This window comes from Esox lucius, chromosome 5 (assembly GCF_011004845.1).
Source record: "Esox lucius isolate fEsoLuc1 chromosome 5, fEsoLuc1.pri, whole genome shotgun sequence".
NCBI lineage: Eukaryota > Metazoa > Chordata > Actinopteri > Esociformes > Esocidae > Esox > Esox lucius.
In genome coordinates, this window is record NC_047573.1 from 18,484,265 (window position 1) to 18,503,055 (window position 18,791).

General features: G+C 40.8%; 1 protein-coding gene across 2 annotated transcripts in view; it reads right to left on the reverse strand.

The window, feature by feature from the left end:
- LOC105031472 (cytohesin-3) overlaps nt 1-12,612 on the reverse strand; it is a 24,815-nt gene extending 12,203 nt beyond the window's left edge. The window contains exons 1-5 of one of the 2 annotated variants that reach the window (XM_034292214.1): nt 12,248-12,612; nt 10,657-10,794; nt 847-929; nt 542-606; nt 76-142 (exon numbers count right to left, since the gene is read on the reverse strand). In XM_034292214.1, coding sequence (XP_034148105.1) covers nt 76-142; nt 542-606; nt 847-929; nt 10,657-10,663 — 222 coding nt within the window. In that variant the 5' untranslated portion in view covers nt 10,664-10,794; nt 12,248-12,612. The remainder of the gene's footprint in view (nt 1-75; nt 143-541; nt 607-846; nt 930-10,656; nt 10,795-12,247) is intronic. The other variant, XM_010905928.4, reaches the window with a different exon arrangement.
- Between the last annotated feature and the right edge of the window lie 6,179 nt (nt 12,613-18,791).

Here is an 18,791-nt window from a genome sequence, read left to right on the forward strand (position 1 = left end):
CAGGGATGAATTAAAGACTGTATGCACAACCATCCATGAACCCTGAGACAGTGGTCATACATTTAGAAAACGTACCTTCTTAGGGTCCATGTTGAATTTCTTCCTCCCCATGGCAATCTGTTTGTTTCTTTGTGTTGTTTTGCTATGAGACATGACATGGAAGCAAAACCATGAAAAACCAACAATACATACAAACTTCTCATTCAAAAATCCCACGTTTGGATTTTCAGAAACCTGTGACCCATTAGTGTTGTATAAATGTAGCCAGATTCTATCAAAGTCATGCACTCTCACTAGAGATCCCACTAATGACCCACTAACGATGGCAGACTGAGCCTGTGGATGTTTGATAGATGGGATTATGAAGTAGTGGTGTCACATTCTGGAATGGATCTTAGATATGGTACACGGGTAACGATTGATTGATCACTGCACAGATGCAGACCGATTGATTTAAAGCACCACACAATACAGAGAATGGTCCTAAAAACATCTAAAAACCTGCACGCGCCTGATAAGAGACCATTTGTTGTTCACTCACCTTTCTCCTACACACGTTAGCTGCTCGATCTCAGTCATGACTTCAGCTATCTCAAACTTTAAGCGCTAATGGGGAAGAAAAGGAAAGATTGTTGTTTTATTAGAATATCATTCATTTCTAGAAAATGTTTAATCAATGACGGCAGTACCTAACTAGAACATGACGTGAATTAACACACAGACAGGGAACCGAGATGAGTTATTCTGAGAAAAAGGTATAAACTACAAACACGTCCAAAAACCCCAATACAATCTTCCTCGAAGCTTTGCAAGACAATAATAAGCCACAGCTTCAGGGATCCTCACCTCAATATCATCCAGCAGTTCCCGCTTCCTCCGTCGGATATTTGACAGTTCATCCCTCTCGTCCAGTGAGAGATCCTCAGGTACTGAAAGACATGGAAACCTTCTTAGTCCTACCGCCAGTGCATCGTCTTCCACAGTGTGACACCACACTAACTAATGCTGATGAAGGACTGTTTCACCCAGCTTATCCAGAGTCAATCATCAAAGCAGATAAGTTCCTCTCAATTAGTGGAAAAAGGCAATCCGTCTTAATTATTCGACATAAAAGTGTTTTCAGACCCGTTTTAATGCGCAGGGGAATATTCTATTAATAAAACCCAATCCAGATTAAGTTTCCTTTCATTAAAAGCGAATTTGGTTGATGAACGCAACCTTTGCCCTCGACTCTCCAACCACCCAGGGAATTAGAGCCCCCTCCTTCCATCACTCTCTACATCTTCCTCACTCCCCTTCCCCCATGTAACCAACAGCAAGCGCTCCCGGTGATCCAGTTTCATTAACCCAGCTACGAGGCAGATAATATGCTAAATCTCTTTTAAAAAGCAGGGACATGGCAAGACTGACACCAGTCAGTCCACCTGGAAACATGAGTTGAGGAATCATACGGTCTCAACTACAGAGTTTCCACTTCACGTATAACTGAATAACATTACATGAACCAAAGACAAATCGTGCCAATTAAAAGCAAACAAGGGGAGCCTAGCTCGAGAGGCGACCACAACTAATTTAGCAGTCGGCAACTACAGTTTGTGGAAGAGGTGCTCACGGGTCCAAGAAATTATATTAATTAGGACAAAACCAAAACCTGTGTTCCTAACCATCTCATGCAATTGTGTGTGAAGGCTGGATGTGTCTGGGGGCAGGTAGTGAAACAGCCAGCCAGTTATGGACCCTTCTCCTGGTTCACTGCGTTGCTCCATGATAATGAAAGGGATGTGGAGAAACAACTCATTACTGACTGGAGTTCAACATCAAAATAGAGACATTAATTAAGTTGGCTAATTTTAGCGTTAACCCCGCTTTGGTTACACAACTTAAGTGGAACTGTGACTGAAAATGTGGTGCAACTGGTTTAAAGTTTTCCGTTCAACTTTCAAGTTGACGTAGAGCAGGAAGCTCGATATGGAAATTACAGATGTTCCCCTTTGAAGTGGCACAACGTTATCTAGAATATGCCAAATTGAAATTCCCCGGTATGTTCATGTTATCACGATCATAGGAGGTCGGAAATCACATGTTTATTTCTATTGTAATGTGTCAACCTACAAATGCAAATGAGTTTAACACTTCCCAGAGCACAAATTCTGTGACGTTATTCCTTATAATGTGCGGGCTAAGAATGGGACCCAGATTTTCCCACTGCCTAAGGCTGTATCACTTCTGTATCCTGGTTAACAAAACCATCTGGTTAGACTCATCTCATCGGGATGAAGGCAATCTGATTATTTATGGACCTTAATGAGAAGGTGGATGGGAGCACGCCTGGTTAAACCAAACTGTACGCTGCACAAAATGAACACACCAGATGAATGCGGCATTCGATCGGCTGGAAACAGGGTAGATGTGTCCCTTCAGGAGCCTCCCTCTACCACATGACATCACTGAGCAGAACATCCCTCATTACTCACATCTGATCAACAGCAAAACAGGGTAGATAAAGGTAGGTACATTTCCATTGGAAATGAATGGCCTCCAGCTGTCCAGTCGCAGTGGACATTTAACATGAACACAGAGTAGGAGTTGACACATTATGTTTATAATACTCCCCCCCCCCCACCCCCAAAGTCACCCATCCTAGACTCATCCAGGAAATTACTTTAGTAGTGTCTCCAATCCACAGACAAAGAGTGGTCTGTGAAACTAGCCGGCTCCACAGATATCAGCCACGGTGGCTCCAACTGGACCAAGCACATGCTGTATCAACCCCAAAGCATTTAGCAAAGGAAGTAGTGCCACAACTATATGTGACTATACACAATAGACACCAGTACAAGTGCAAATGTATCATACTTCACCACCACAGGAAATAAAATAAAAATATATATCAATTTAATTGGCAAAACATTCCACCACAACAGCCTGTGTGTAGCTGTTAATTTCTTAATTTTAATGAAGAAAATAAGGATTTCACTTAAATAAACTCCTACCTGAGCAACACAGAGTTAAGGCTCCAGTAATTTACCCCCAAAACAAATCCCCCAAATCTCTTCGACGAGTAAATCCTTATGATGAAATCCTCACCCAAAAACGACCAACTGTTCAATAAAGTCTCCTCTAAAGGCCACCACCATTCTCCTCTAAAGACCACCACCATTCTCCTCTAAAGACCACCACCATTCTCATCTAAAGACCACCACCAGTCTCCTCTAAAGACCACCACCAGTCTCCTCTAAAGACCACCACCAGTCTTCTCTAAAGACCACCACCAGTCTTCTCTAAAGACCACCACCATTCTCCTCTAAAGGCCACCACCAGTCTTCTATAAAGGGCAGCACCATTTCAACGTGCTGCAGTTCCCATTACTGGGTTGACACAGCCAGTCAGGAAGCTCATAATGATGCAGCATTAGTATTTGGGTAGGACCCAGGGTTCCTCCCTTCATCAAGATGGCTGTATTATCTAGAGCTGATTTTAAAATCTGTAAATGGACATGCCAAATGAAAATGCCTTCAAATAAACCCAAAACAGACTGTCCGTTCCATCACGTTTTAGTCACTTGCTGGACTGGACAGAGATTAACCGCAAATCTAAGTAACCATTTATCAGTAGGAGTTCCACTCATCCATGCCTGACCCATGGAACAGAGTGGGACTTAGACCAAATCCCATCCCCGCTACATACGTTGTTCATGGGCCAACTCCCCATTTTTAAAAGCTTTACTAGGTAATCGGCACAGCCAGGCGGGTTCTGTTCTCTGTCCTCCAGCTAGCCTGGTCTGATTTAGTGTTGGAGAACACTCTGACACCCTTTGCTGGCTCCAGTAGAGATGGGGTGAGATAGGCATGCCTGGCAGACCAGCAGTCCCTGAGATCTGCCCATGACTCTAACCCGTAATCTGAAGCCTGCTGTCCTCAATCCCTTTAACTGTCCCCTGCTGTCCACAATCCCTTTAACTGTCCCCTACTGTCCACAATCCCTTTAACATAACACCATTTGGATGCATCTGATTGGTGTAAATAGACATATGCATTTGGTAAAGACATGCCACGAACACACATATGTAGCTCCAAAACAGACATATACACACAAACTCAGAATCATTCGCATACACAGATACCGACACATACACTACCTTTGGAGAGTATTCAGACCTCTCTGAATACTGTGTGTAGGCTTGATTTCTTTACATTTATTTACTTTCCCAGAGGAGAACATGTCTTTTGACATGAGATAGGAAAGGCACACACACAGCAAATACCAATCCATGAAGTCCAAGGAACCTCCATGGACCTCTGAAAATTGTTTTGAGTCGTAGATCTGGGGAAGGTTATAATAAAATTGCAATGGAATTGAAAGTTCCCAGGCCTCCATCAACGTGAAATATAAAAAGTATGGAAGCACCAAGACTCTTCTTAGAGCTGGCCGTCCAACCAAACTAACCAGGCAGAAAGGGCCTTGGTCGGGGAGGTAGTCAAACACCCAATAACCACCCTAACAGAGCTCTGTTAGAGTTCCTGTGTGGAGATGGGAGAAACTTCCAGAAAGTAAACAATCTCTGCAGCACTCCACCAATTAGGCCTTTATGGTAGAGAAGCTAGACGGAAACCGCTCCTGACTAAAAGGCATATAACATGCTATCTGAAGAGACCATACGGAAAAGGATAATCTGGTCTGATGAAACCAAACGGAAAAAGATTATCTGCTCTAATGAGACCAAAAAGAGTATTTGGCCTGAACCCAGAACGCTACGTCTGGCAAAACCACAGTACTGCTCATCACCTTGCTAATACCATCCTTAATGCGAAGCATGGTGGTGGGAGCATCATGCTACTGGGATGCCTCTAAACAGCTAGGGCTGGGAGAGTGGTCAGGATTGAAGATGAATGTCCACAAAATACAGAGAGGTCCTCAACATTTTTTTTTTTTTTTTATGTGTGACAATGACCCCAAGCAGACAACCAAGACAACAACTGGAGTGGCTTCCAGACAATTCTGGCATAGCCAACAAGACTTGAAGCTGCGATCGCTGGGATTTCTACAAAGTAATGAATACTAAAGTATATGACATATTTCAGTTGTTTTTCAATAAACTGACACAAATTTTATAAAAACAGGGTTTTCACTTTGTCATTATGGGGCATGGTGTGTAGACTGATAGAAATAAATGCAATCAATTATAAATTAAGTCTGAAACACAGCAAAATGCAGAGAATGGTAAAGGATCTGAATACAATAAGAAAGGCCTTGTATGTACGTTCACACACCCACACACACACACAAACACACGCTTGTGCTGCCAGCTGGCTTTAATCCAGCTAACACACAGCCCAACAGCTCTTAATCCCAATCTGACCATGAGGATGACAGCCACAGTGTGGACGTGTGATGAATACAGTACACACACACATTTTCCAGTGGCCAGCCAGCCAGCTATTCCCACTCTCCCCTAACCTACTTTGGCAGTGACAACGTGGACACAGAGGCCCAGTCCAAACATCTGTATTTTTGTTTATCTTGTTTAGCTGTATGGGAATACCTCCTGGCGGTTTGTCTGGATGGTGTAACACGGTGAATGGCTACAACTGGGCCAGCTAAAAGAAAAGAGGTTATGATGAGCGTGACTGTATTCTGTCTATGTAGCTTACCTATATGGACGGGAAAGGGTTTGGTTCTCATCATTAATAGATCAGGTCTGTTGGCTTTTGCGGTCCATCAGCGTAAGCCTCTGACTCTGGTGAAAACGTATCGCTGAAGAATGGCTTTGAATCTGACCTACTATACTTAGAGCAAAAAAAACTAAAATAATGTCCCTTCCTCCACTTTTTCCATTTTATTAAAGTATAAAATGCTAAGAAATATACATTTTATTTTATACATATACAAAAAGATCAAGCACCTGTCTGCCCTTTTCAGTTGCTGGTTTTCTTGCATCTCAATGCTTCGTGGATCCAAATGTATTGTAATGTGCTTTTATGAATGTGTGTGAGTATCAACATTATTTTGGAAACATCGCTCACATTCTTGCATGGAAGGCCAGCAAAGATTTTAAGGAGAGTAATATCTTTGGGTTTAGCTAACTCAACAGAGATCCACGGGCTAAACCAAACTGACATCCGTTGATTGCATTGTTTAATCTGCCGTTTTACGAAGTGCAGAGCGGACCCCTGCTGGGGGGTGACCCATCCTTCCGGGTGGTCTGTCCTGCTCGGTCAAGGCCCCTTGCATCCAACATCTGGACATGTTCATTTGATGTGCTGGGGCCTAAGATCAACTAGGCGAGGGTCTGATATCTCCTCCTCCGTATGCCTAGTGCCAGAGAATTCACAATCTGCTGATCTGATACGCCTTGGAATGAGAGTGCTGCTGTTTCTGGCACCCACTTAAAATCAGAGGGATGGACTGGGATTGAGTGACTGTGAATATGAAAACAAACCCATGGCTGGCAATCGTTGCCTTGTGGTCCAGGATGTTGATGTTTGTCTACTCTGAGCAGGCAGAACAACGCTGTCTTTGGCTGACCTGCTAAAGGCATGAAAGACTAAGACACCCCCGGCCACCTCAAAACAATAATCACAGTGCAGAGCTATGGTCCAGTGGAAACACTTGAAACTCCATGCAGCTCCCTGTCAGAGACCAGTGTTCAATACCCATCTACACCCTTCTCCCCTGTCTCCACCTCGTTCCTACAGTAAATGAAAGCCTTGCAAATAACCTATACACGTTACTAAGGAGTTGGCACTCTGCTTTAAGATAAAAACATTTCAATTCACAGAAAACCTACAAAGTGTATTTATGCCTGGGTTGTGTGTGTGCACATTTCTGATGTATCCCTGTATATCTTGTGTACTCAACAGTTAACAGGAAGCACACCTCTTTTTAGAATCCCTAAAGCACAGCCTATGAAGAGGTGTTCTGGTTCGACTGTGCATTCTTTTGTTCTCAGAGCTACAGGAATGAGAGCTAGTATGGCCAAGAAACACACGGAACCCCTGTAGCCTACAGTCTCCATATAACTATTTACTACAAAAACTCTGCTTCCATTCTGTTCAAATCTAGTCACATAAAATGCATATAAGTTACAGAATGTTTGCCCCCCCCAATTCTTCCTTATTCTATAACATAAACAATTGAGCCAGGCAATACGAAGTGTTCAAACCACATTATCTGTGGGGCACGCCAATCCTTCCAGACAGCGGTATGTTCAAGTCTACCCTCTCTTCCATGGCACAGAAAGCACGTTGGGAAGCCTGCTCTATAATCAATTCCATATGTGGTGTTTCTCCACAGACTCATCAGTACAGGAATCCTTAGGAGTCCTTTTCATTCCATCCTTAAATCACATCTGCAGTGCCAAAGCTAACTCCTCACCCTTATAGTGTGTGTGTGTGTGTGTGTTTACTATTGAAGTTAGGAGGATAGGAAAAAAGGAGTATCTGGTTGGTTCTCACTTTAATAAGCTTCACCTGACCTGGGTTTAAGTTTAGGGTTAGAAATAGGTTATGATATTGAGGTTAAGGTTAGGGTTGGTTAAGGTTAGATTTAATGGTACTACATTTCCGACCTTTACCTTCATAGTAAAATCTGGATGAGTGTGTGTGTGTGTCTACTGCCTAATCCTTCAATGCTTTCCCACACCACAATTATTAACTCAGTCTTACTGGTCAAAATAAAACAAATTGTTTTAAAAATTTTCTGTTAGGCTCTTGAAAAAGGCAACATGATGTCACCGTGACCGCGCCCATGGGGTTTAAATGGACAAAGAGCATAATTACACTCCCCACATGAAGTACAAATTAATTTAAAAAATGTGTGTCTGGTTCATTGTATACGTACCTGCCCCCAGTCCTCAGTCCTCATTCAGCTGAACAAGTCATTCATTTTGTCATGGTGACATCATGCATGTTCTTGAGAAACAACATCAATGGAAACTGCGGTTTGGGTTGATTACGTTTAAAATGAAATCGGACATTAGTGGTTTCCTGCTCCGGTTACAGGTCTACATGGTCATCATTGGCCAGCAGTATTTGTCGTGGTGGTGGGGTAAAGGTGTGGGAGGACATTAGGAAGTAATTATTGTCACACTATGACTGCCCTGTGGCTGTCACGTAACTCTCTCTCTGCGGGCCTCCTGGCTGGCACAGAGCAGATGCAGTCAGTCACTGTCTCCCATACTCAGCCTTTTCTCTCTGTACGTCCTGCTTTCCTTTCCACATTTACCCTCCTTATTGTCTCCCTTCCAAACGGTATCTTCATGATGACAAAGCGCTCCTGTCTGCAAGCTGTTTGATACATTTTATATTTCAATCTCAAATGTAGGCGTTTGACATTATTCTTTTGAGATTAAATTTTTTTTTTTACATTAATGGCGCCCATTTCAACAGCTCCTAAACACTATTGCCACCACCTGTCTGTCACAGACAGACAGACAGGCACAAGCACAAACACCCACGCTTCCAGCCCAGAGAGAATGTAAAGAAAGGGGCTTCCCATTGGGCGTTTCCCATGGTTACTAAAGTTATCACAATCACCACAGGAGTACTGACAAGACAAACAGCATTTGGTAAAAACAGCATTTAAATAGAGCACGTTCCTTACATCCATTTGAGTACAGGAATTAAGACGTCCTAAAAACACACAACCGGCATCTATTAAGAGCTGGCCATTTTGTACTTCTACCCAGTAGTGTTCACTTCTCTCAGCCTCACAATGTGCCTATAAATAGACTGGGGGCCATAAACCACTTGTGATATAGGGTCTGCTTTATACAATGTGCGCACAGACTTCCGTCTTGTGGCATGTAAACAGCACAGAGGAGTGTACGTGTGTAGAAGGTATTTAGGAACACAACATGTTGCCCCCTGCCCTGGTTTCTCTCAGGGTATGTTGTGTGCATGATTTCAGTGTGCTTTGCATTAATCTGTGTGTTAATCTGTTGGTTCTGTGTATTAGAGGCAGTATTCATGCTCAGTACCAGCACCTACAGTACTGTGCTAAAGTCCTAGGCAAGTGAAAGTCGAACTAAAGTAATTTATTTAGATAGTCCTTATTCAGCGGAACAAAAAAATAAAATGAAAAAGTATAATATATTATTTTTATGTATTTATAAATGTGTATATAGTTTCTAAAACACTTATAAATGGCCTTAGTTCAACTTTCAGGTGCCTAAGACAGAATACTGTATATCACGGCCTTGTTTCCCGCTCCCATTAACAGGCAGTCAACTGATGCAGAACATATTATACCCCAACATTGACCGTATGCTGTAAATGAAAGTACAGCGCTGTGATGACATATTGCAGCATTATGGCAATTCCAGTATTATAGATGTGATATCTACATAAACTTTGCAGGAATAGAAACGAATGTGTGTCTATAACACCCCTTGGGGAGGGGGCATTGGAAAATTTTGGCATGTTGGGAAAGTCAAGCGTTATGGATAATACATAATGTACAAGCTTTTGACCATCCAAAGCAATAAGTTGTGTGAGATTAAATCATGGCTCACCATGTTTCAGAGAAAAGGTTTGGCTGAACATAAAATTAATACATTTAAAAAAAAAATTGTTGTCTGTGATTACCTATATATTCAATACCAGCAAATGTTTGGACAAACCTACTCATTCTTGGGTATTTCTTTATTTTTACTTTGAAGACATCAAAACTATGAATTAACACATACTGAATCATGTAGTAACCAAAAAAAGTGTTAAAAAAATAAATTTATATATTTTAGATGCTTCAAAGTGGCCTTGATGACAGCTTTGCACACCATAGTAAAACTAAAGAAATACCCAAGAATGAGTAGTTGTGTTCAAACCTCTGACTGATCCTGTATATGTACACACACTACATTAAATGTCCATCTTTGACTGACTGGCAAAACTTTGTTTCATCACTGTAATGACTCCAAACACATTTAAGACGATCCAAAGCAAAGTCGGCGTTGTGCAAAAGAAAAAAGATTTCCTAAAAATATAAAGACAGCACACAATCTTTTCCATGCACTTATCATGTCTTTCCAGTGTGATCATTGGACCTCATGCTTCTCCGACACAGTCATATGCTGACGCTTCTGTCTGGGTTCAGAGACAACGCTACTCCAAAGGTTTCACCTCATCAGTTAAAACACTGGAATAAATGCAATCGACAACCGCAGCACGGGCAAACTTTTGAAGCACGTTTATGCATGACATTTAAACCCTGAAGGAAAAGTGACATAGTGGAAACGGCTGACATTAGCGATTTCCTTTCAACACAGGACATTGCCAACGTCAGGACAAAGCGCCTACAAACACTTCCAAACACGCCATTGGCTACACAGGCCTTCAAATTCCATTTCTTTACATTGACACTTAGTGTACAGTATGGTTTGACTGGCATTAACCTAGACATATTGAATCACAACTCAGAATGTGTGAGTGGACCATTTGACAGGGTACAGGGTAGAAACACAACCTTCAATTTAATATGAGAAAAATATGTTAAGATTAGTTATGTAGATGTAAGTCAAGTAGGTTATGTACAACATGAAAAGGCTTACCGCTACACCAACAGAATGTGCTAGTCTAGGCTGCGGGTTGAGGGCCCCGCTGCTAAACTCTCACAGTTCACCCGCCAAATCCTGGTTCTCTTCTCTAGACATATACTTACAATACATTTACATGTTCTTCTTTACCCCCGGTTGAGTGTTCAAAGATTATCCTGGCTGCATTTTCTTGCGTGCCTGTGTGTTGTCTTGCATCATGCAAGCACAATTGGATGCCACAGTCTGTAGTTTAGCATGGTCATCTAAATCAGGCCACATGGGACAAACGCGTATTCAAATGATCTTAGGAATGTGCCTGTATTGAAAGCTTTCCAACCACAAAACTCCGCTTTCCTTTTGAAAACAACAGGGGTTTATCTATTGTATTTCACAGAGGCCTGGAGCGAGCATTTAGATAGAACAGCTTGATAATAGAAAGACACATAAGCTAGAGCAAACTTGAAAGCAGCTCAGAGGAACATCAAGCATTCTGATGAAGACACACGACACATCGCTGAACGCAAAGTGAGGTCAATTATGCATACCTACCTGATGGATCATCATAGCTCAGGCTTCCCCCTTCAAAAAAGATAACTCCTTTATCATCCATCAATGGATCAATCAAGTTTGTGTTTATAAAGCAGTTGTTACAAAGTGCTTATGTAGCTACCTCTCATAAAATCCCAAAGAGCAGGCAATGGAAGGTATGCAAAATCTGATGAGGTGTGTGTTTCCGATATGTTGTTTCACACATCACTTTTTATTTTTCTTTACCAGTTTCTGGCCTTCTAGCTTGCACAAATCCTACCATTCATGCCTTCTTCACCTTCACTATTAACAATCTGTTTTCCCCAACAAATGTGTCTGGATATTTTCATTATATTCTCTGTAAATCCTTTACTCATTGCGTGTGAAAAGCCCAGGAGGGCAGCTGTTTCTGAGATACAGGCACCAAAAATCATACAACACACAAAGTCGCTTAGGTTGCTTAATTTGCAGCAATGTAACGTTCAAAGAGTATTTGTATGCCTCAATGCCGGTCGGCTTTATATAGAAAGCTATAGTCACATGACTCACTGGGGGTAGGATTGTGATACCTTTTCATGAACCTGGCCACGGAAGTCAGGGATGAAAGAGACGACCACCTGTGCTAATTAGTTCTGAACACCTGGGCGTAAACTGACTAGACTGAAAGTATAGGTACTTGGCTCGTGTGTATAGGCCTATTTTTTCTCTGATACGAAAAAATCTGTATGTTTAAAAAAAGTTATCATAGCGTGATTACTGACGTTTAAAACGGAGTTGGGATGTACATCCAGAAGCCAGTCTTTAGCGAAGCAAATGTTGATTAGCCTAAGTCAAGACACTTGAGGCTCTTGTACCACTTGATAAAATATGGACAGAAATCCAGCATATCTCTGTAGTATATAGGCGACTACCAAACCCAAATGTACTCCTATGTGCCCAATGACAACCCATCACTGACAACTGTAGAAAAATACCATTGCATTTCTTAATAGTTTGGAAGGAATATAAAGGCAATTTGTGATTAAATACATGTAGCGAGGGTTACAGCGGTAGCCCATAACTCATGCTTTAGGGCACATACAGTACAGCCCTATCAGTCCTTCCACACACCAAATCAAATTGTGGAACAGAGATGGAGAGAAAGAGAATGACAGAAACAGACGGTGATTGAATCATCGTGCATCTTACCTTGATTTTCTTCGTCCATTTTTTAATGTAACGATGACACAGTCTTCCAAAAATCTGATCTATGGGTCAAACTTAAACGTCAAGGTAGATGTGCTTTTATGACAGCTGAACGGCTGATACTATAATGACACACCGACGATTCACAGACAACTGAGCTGTGCACAGTCGAAATGCAACAGCGAGCATGTATCATAACAAAATCCGTACACACGAAATAAATAGCTTTCTGCCAGTAAATAAAGATCCATGTATTACCAATAAAGATGTTGAATGTAAACGAAAAATGTTACATTTGATTTATTTAATCCGATGTGAATAGCTATCCTGACACTAACATCCCTCTTTAGCCAGTTACTCCAATGTAATGCAACCCATAGCAAATTCTGTACACCGCAACGTTAATCCTACGTCATTACTTCGCTCCGCCCTAGTGACAGACAACTCCTCCCCTTCATACAAACCTTTGATTATGGCCGGGAACCCCTGTAGGATTTTTTGTATTATTCAACGCAGACAGAACAGTACACGAACTTCTTAAAAACCAAGCTTGTTTTTCCTCAAACAACTGAATATACAAACAGATGAGAAAAGAACAAACATTAATGACCAAAAAAGTGAAAAGCGAACGAAAACAGAAAAGAAAATGTTCATCATAATCAGAAGCCTAGTCAGATTAATAACGGTAAAAACGTTTGAATACGATTTCGGAAAAGCAGCTTAAAAATATTTGGCACTGGGAAGGAACATTTTAAAAACCTAGTCATTTACATCTGAGACAAGTTTGCCGATTTCTTTCAATTCAAAATTTTTTTCTGGTCAGGAAGATTTTTGCTGTTAGTTTTACTTCAAATATCCTGCAAATATTCTGCAAATATCCTGACAAACCATTGCAATTTAACTGCTTACATTAAAGTGAATATTAGAGCAACTTTCTCACATGATCATTCATCTGAAATCTTACAGATGAAAGATCCCACCTTGCGAACTAAAAAGGATGACAACAGCATCTATCCTATTGAAACCAACTAAGAAGTATATCCCTGTCTCCATACGACCTGCTGCACACCTGAACCTTTTTTTGATTTTGATTGTGGTTGTTGATAAAATCTCAGACATAGTGAGGGCACTGGAATTATATTATTTTTGGAAGTGCTTGAAAATTGCAGACACCGGAGTACCTTTACAATAAAATGTTGATGAAATACAAGTACTAGATCCAAAATATGATATCAAATTATCTTCCCTTAATTTTGAAAACTCTTTATTTCTACCAAACAAAAGTGCTCTAAGTCCCATTTCTGGTTAACTGTGTAGAAACTGAGAGTAATCATATCCACAGAATCAAGTCTCTAGTGGGGAGATATTTCAATCCTCATATACTGTACATTTAAAGCAGGCACTAATGGTTTAAAAATACATACATTTCTGAAGCAGTGTAACCTACCCTCCTGAATCAAGAAGACTTTGACTTGCTGAATGTGAAAATCTCTCTCAGAGAAATAAAACTTCTATTTAAATCCTTACAGATTGGCATGCCCTGGGGAACAAACGTATTGCCCTGTGAATCAAAAATAAGACAACATTCTTTACTTATCATAACTGCACAACATATTTGCCCAGTCCACGGGTGAGGGAGGACTGCTGCCTACGCTGGAAAAGGCTGTAGTTACATTTACCCATAAGAAAGGCAGGAATCTGGAAGAAGTATGATCATATAGAATAATTTCTTTCCTTAAGACAGACAAAAACTCCACTGGCTAACAAGCTCAACTCATTGAAAATCTGGAAATTGGATGAGGGAGTGCGGTGGCATGATGTGATCTGCAGAGTGTGTGTGTGTGTGTGGGGGGGGGGGGGGGGGGGGGGGGGGGGTTAATTGACAGACAAACGTGTGTGTGTGTCAGGGACCAATAGGTTGTGTGAATAAGGTGTGGATGTTATCAAGCTCCTTTTTAAAATGGTTGACAAAGTAATTCATAGAGAGAAAATACTGATGGGGTGGAAGTAGAAGATCAAAGACGTGACACAATCTTTGACTCTCTTAAACCAGCTGTTGTTCTCATGAGGTAAGACCATAATTGTGAGTTTGACATGACACAAAGGCCAGGAAAAATATTTTGTAAAATTAAAAGAAAAAAAAACCAATACCTGATTGATTATAATTGCAAAATGCACTGCTCAAAGAAAATTAAGGGAACATGTAATCATCACAGTATAACACCAAGTCAATCAAACAGGGATAACAATCTATGCAGTTAGGAAGCATAAGTAATTGCGAATCAATATCACATGTTTTGGTGCAAATGAAAATGACAACAGGTGCCCTGGAGAGGCAAAAGCAAGACAACCCCCCAAAAAAGAATGGTTTTGCAGGTGTTGGCCACAGACAATTAATCTCTGCTAGCTAACAGTACCCTGAGTGGTGTTAGGTACCAGGATGAAATCCTCAGACCCATCGTCAGACCTTACGTTGGTGCGGTGGGCCTGGGTTCCTCCTGGTGCAGGACAATGCCCGGCCTTATGTGGCCAGAGTGTATAGGCAGTTCCTGGATGATGAAGGCATTATGCCATTGACTGGCCCTCACATTCCCCAGGCCTGAATCCGACCCTGTCAAGTAGCGCCACAGACTGTCAAGGAGCTCAATGATGCCCTGATCCAGATCTGGGAGGGGATCCCACAGGACACCATCCACAGTCTCATCAGGAGCATGCCCAGACATTGTTGGCAATGCATACAGGCATGTGGGGACCATACACATTGAGTCACATTAAGAGTTGCAGTGATGAAAAGTTGGAACAGCCTGTGATTTCAATTGTTTACTTAGATTTTTGATGTGAGTTTGAATCCAGTCCTCAATCGGTTGGTGATTTTAGTTCCTATTGAACGTTGTTGAGATATTTTGTTCTCAACGAATTACACAATATACAGTAAATATTTAGATTTTTAATATATGTTTGATTTAAATATTTCCTTCATTTTTTTTAACAGCGTATGTTTATCTGCAGGTGAGTTAGGCCAGTTGAAAAAACACTGGCCTGGCCTAACTTGTGCAAAGTTAGGTAAACCTTTCCATCTGATTAAAAGTTCAGAAAGGAAAATGCAGTGTATGCAGTGTATATCTATATTAACAGTCCAATAATTGCAAAAAGTTATTATTGATCACTGAATTGTTGTGAGAATGTTAGATATCATGATCCAATCAAAATTGGCTACAGTTTATCTTACATACCCCTGAGGAATGTATGGTGGGAATAGTTTTATCCCGGTGGTTACATCACAGATTAAACAAATTGCTAAACATAGCAAATTTCGACATAGTATTTTCCAGGAACTCCAGTCAGTTCCTGGCTGTCAATCAAAGCCAATGATACTATCCACCGGCAACAGCAGCGACATATTGACTCTTGTTGAACCAACCTTCATTGATGACTCATACTCAGAGGAGGACAGGTACCACTCACATGTCCCCGGGACTGATTTCATGAGCCAATGTCAGTTCAGGGGAAGAGCCATTGTGAAGCAAGTGAAAGGTCAGGGGAGGGTAAGTTAGGATGCTCTGTTGTTACCGTAAAGGAAATGTTTTGATGGGGGTGGGGTTAAGGTGTCTACTCCTTCAGGGGTCAGAGGATAAGTGTATAGGATGTGGTACAATACATTGAGTATGAAATGTATTTTCTTGGAAAAGCCACCAAGTTTTAGGACTGATAGGTCTGGGCTTTCCCCACTATCCATAGTTACTGAGAATTAAGCAATGACTGTTATTCTTTAAACCATATCGCGGAGCCTGTAACACATTGGATTCTCTTTCATGAATGGCTGAAGGGTTGTGTAACAATTAAGGGAAACTGACCTCATTTCACCGCACCCTTTAAATAATGTCCATGTTTTAAAAACATACTTGTTAACTAGAACAGCCATTAGATAACTATTACAGGAAGCCAATGGGAATTGGTTGTTATTTTACATTGACACACATTTTACCTATTTTACTGTTTGTTTTACAGATTCAGTACTTAATGCTGGATGCTATCAGTGTTGTGTTTGATGACTGTATCCACAAAAGCCTATAATTTATGCATATAAATGTCTGGAGACTCCTCCCTAAACTTGACGAGTTGATAGCACTAGCTTCTTCATCCAGACTGAACATGCAGGCCAACTCAGAGAACTGCACCCTCAAACTCAGGGGCTCTCATTCCTGGTTACAATTTATTCCATCAGGATAGGCCCTCCAAGGGAGAAGGGGTAGCTATATATCGTAGGGAGAATCTTCAACAGTTTGTCAATTTATCAAAATCTAACAGGAAACTAACAGGTCTGTGAGAGCCAGAATTCTTACTGGTTGGTAGGTGATCAAATACTTATGTCATGCAATAAAAAGCAAATTAATTATTTAAAAATCATACAATGTGATTTTCTGGATTTTTGTTTTAGATTCCGTCTCTCTCAGTTGAAGAGTACCTATGATAAAAATGACAGACCTCTACATGCTTTGTAAGTAGGAAGACCAGCAAAATCGGCAGTGTATCAAATACTTGTTCTCCCCACTGTATATATACTGAATGTATACTTGAAATACTCTTTCCTTAATTAACATGCACCACTCTATACTACCAACCAAAACTTTACACTCTGGTTAACTGGCCCTTGCTACATATACAATGCCAAACTCACTTGGATCAACTTATTTGTAAGTCAGGTAAATTCTTCCTTTACCATAGGTCACATCTCACTCCGGTCACTCTGAAAACCGACGCTTCCTTCGGTCAGTTTCCTGACAGCACTGACTGGAAACAAATTGCCAAACACTTTTTACCTTTAGACTTTCTCCACACCGCACTCAATACGCCAAACACCTGCTCCATACGCCAAACCTACAATATACAGTATGTCTTACTGTATTTAGTATAATTCTGTGTTTACTGTCAATTCCCTTTCTATTCCTTGTCTTTTACATTTACATAGCGTTTATATTTTTGTTAATGTGGTTTTGTGTGTTTGGTCAAATGGTCATGGAAGACGTTTGGTTCTCAAATGACTCATCTGGTAATGATTAAATAAATAAAATGAATGAAGGCAACATCTTTTGTTGTTCTCTACCTCTTCAGCTGCGACTTTGGCTTGGCCTACATTACACAGTAAACATATGCACATGCTTGTTAAATACACATAGAATATATACATGTAATATTACACAGACAATGATATCCACTCAACTGAATGTAGGATAATAGAAATTATGATATTCGGCATGCATTTATGCAATCCCTGACATAGAAACCAATGAGATGTTTATCTGACCTGGATAATGATGCAACTGTGCTGTCTGTAATGAACATACAACAGTTTCCTGGAATAGAAAATGAATAGTCCTCTGACAAAGGCCGCAGGGGTAAACAAATGAAGATGATTACAGCTACTTCACAGAAACCGCCATTACAGTTATAGCTAGAAGCACCAAGTATTCTAGATTTCGTGCAATCTTACTAAGAAACTTTTGGTTAAATCCATTAAAATCATGAAACAAAACTTATCTTTAGAAAACCTTTTTTGTGACAATAAAATAAAACGTTGCATGTTTTTGTTTGCCAGAGTGAAATCCTTACTTATGGTGTCTTTAATATAAGAAATGACACAAGATGGATGTATGTATGAATGACAAAAACAACAAGGAATAAATCTGCAATAATATTAATAACAATCACATGGCTATTTACCGGGAGTCACAGGACCAATTTGTTTTGCTGGGTACAACATAACTTAAGTGTATCAGTACAGACAGAATACAGTAGGTTGTGGTAGCACCAGATTGGTAATTAACAGTAGCAAAAGACAGTAGTGGTAGACCATGAGCAGAGGGTTGGGCAATGCTGTCCTCCAAAACACACACACTAAATCAAACCTCTAGATTACCCTTGACGATCCCCTGCTTTCTTTCCCTCCTCCTGTCTCTCCCCCTCCTCTCTCTCTTCTTCTCTCACTCTCCTCTCCTGCTATGACAGCTGTTTTATCTCAGCTCCAACCCAGAATGCCTGTGATACAGAAAATAATGCTAGCTGGTTATAATAATGAACTGAGGACCACTCATCGCGGGACAGAACACAGAGTGTGAATAGAGCTGGAGTTCAGTTCAACATCACACACACAAACACAGAAATGCAGGGAAAGTGTTGGGCCTCCAGTTCGGGGAATGATTTCCTGTGTTGAGAACAGATGTCCGGCGTGATGCAGGAAGTGTTCTGTTTCCCTTGAAAAATGTAGGTGTGTGTGGATTGTGTAAAGAACCTGAAAGAATGTCTGCTCTTTCTTTGAATTTAATTTAAAATGTCTCATTCATTGCCACTGCTGTTAAAATATAGCTGTATCTGACCAGCCCCAGTCACACAGTAACGTGTTCATTTCAAATTACTTTATTTTTATGGGTTTATGAAATAATGTATTTTGACTTACAAGCCTCCCTTCACCCAAACATTCCAACGTAATGTGATTTGCTTTCAATCCGAGGCTAAAAGAACATTCACATGATGTCAGAGGTTACCGGAA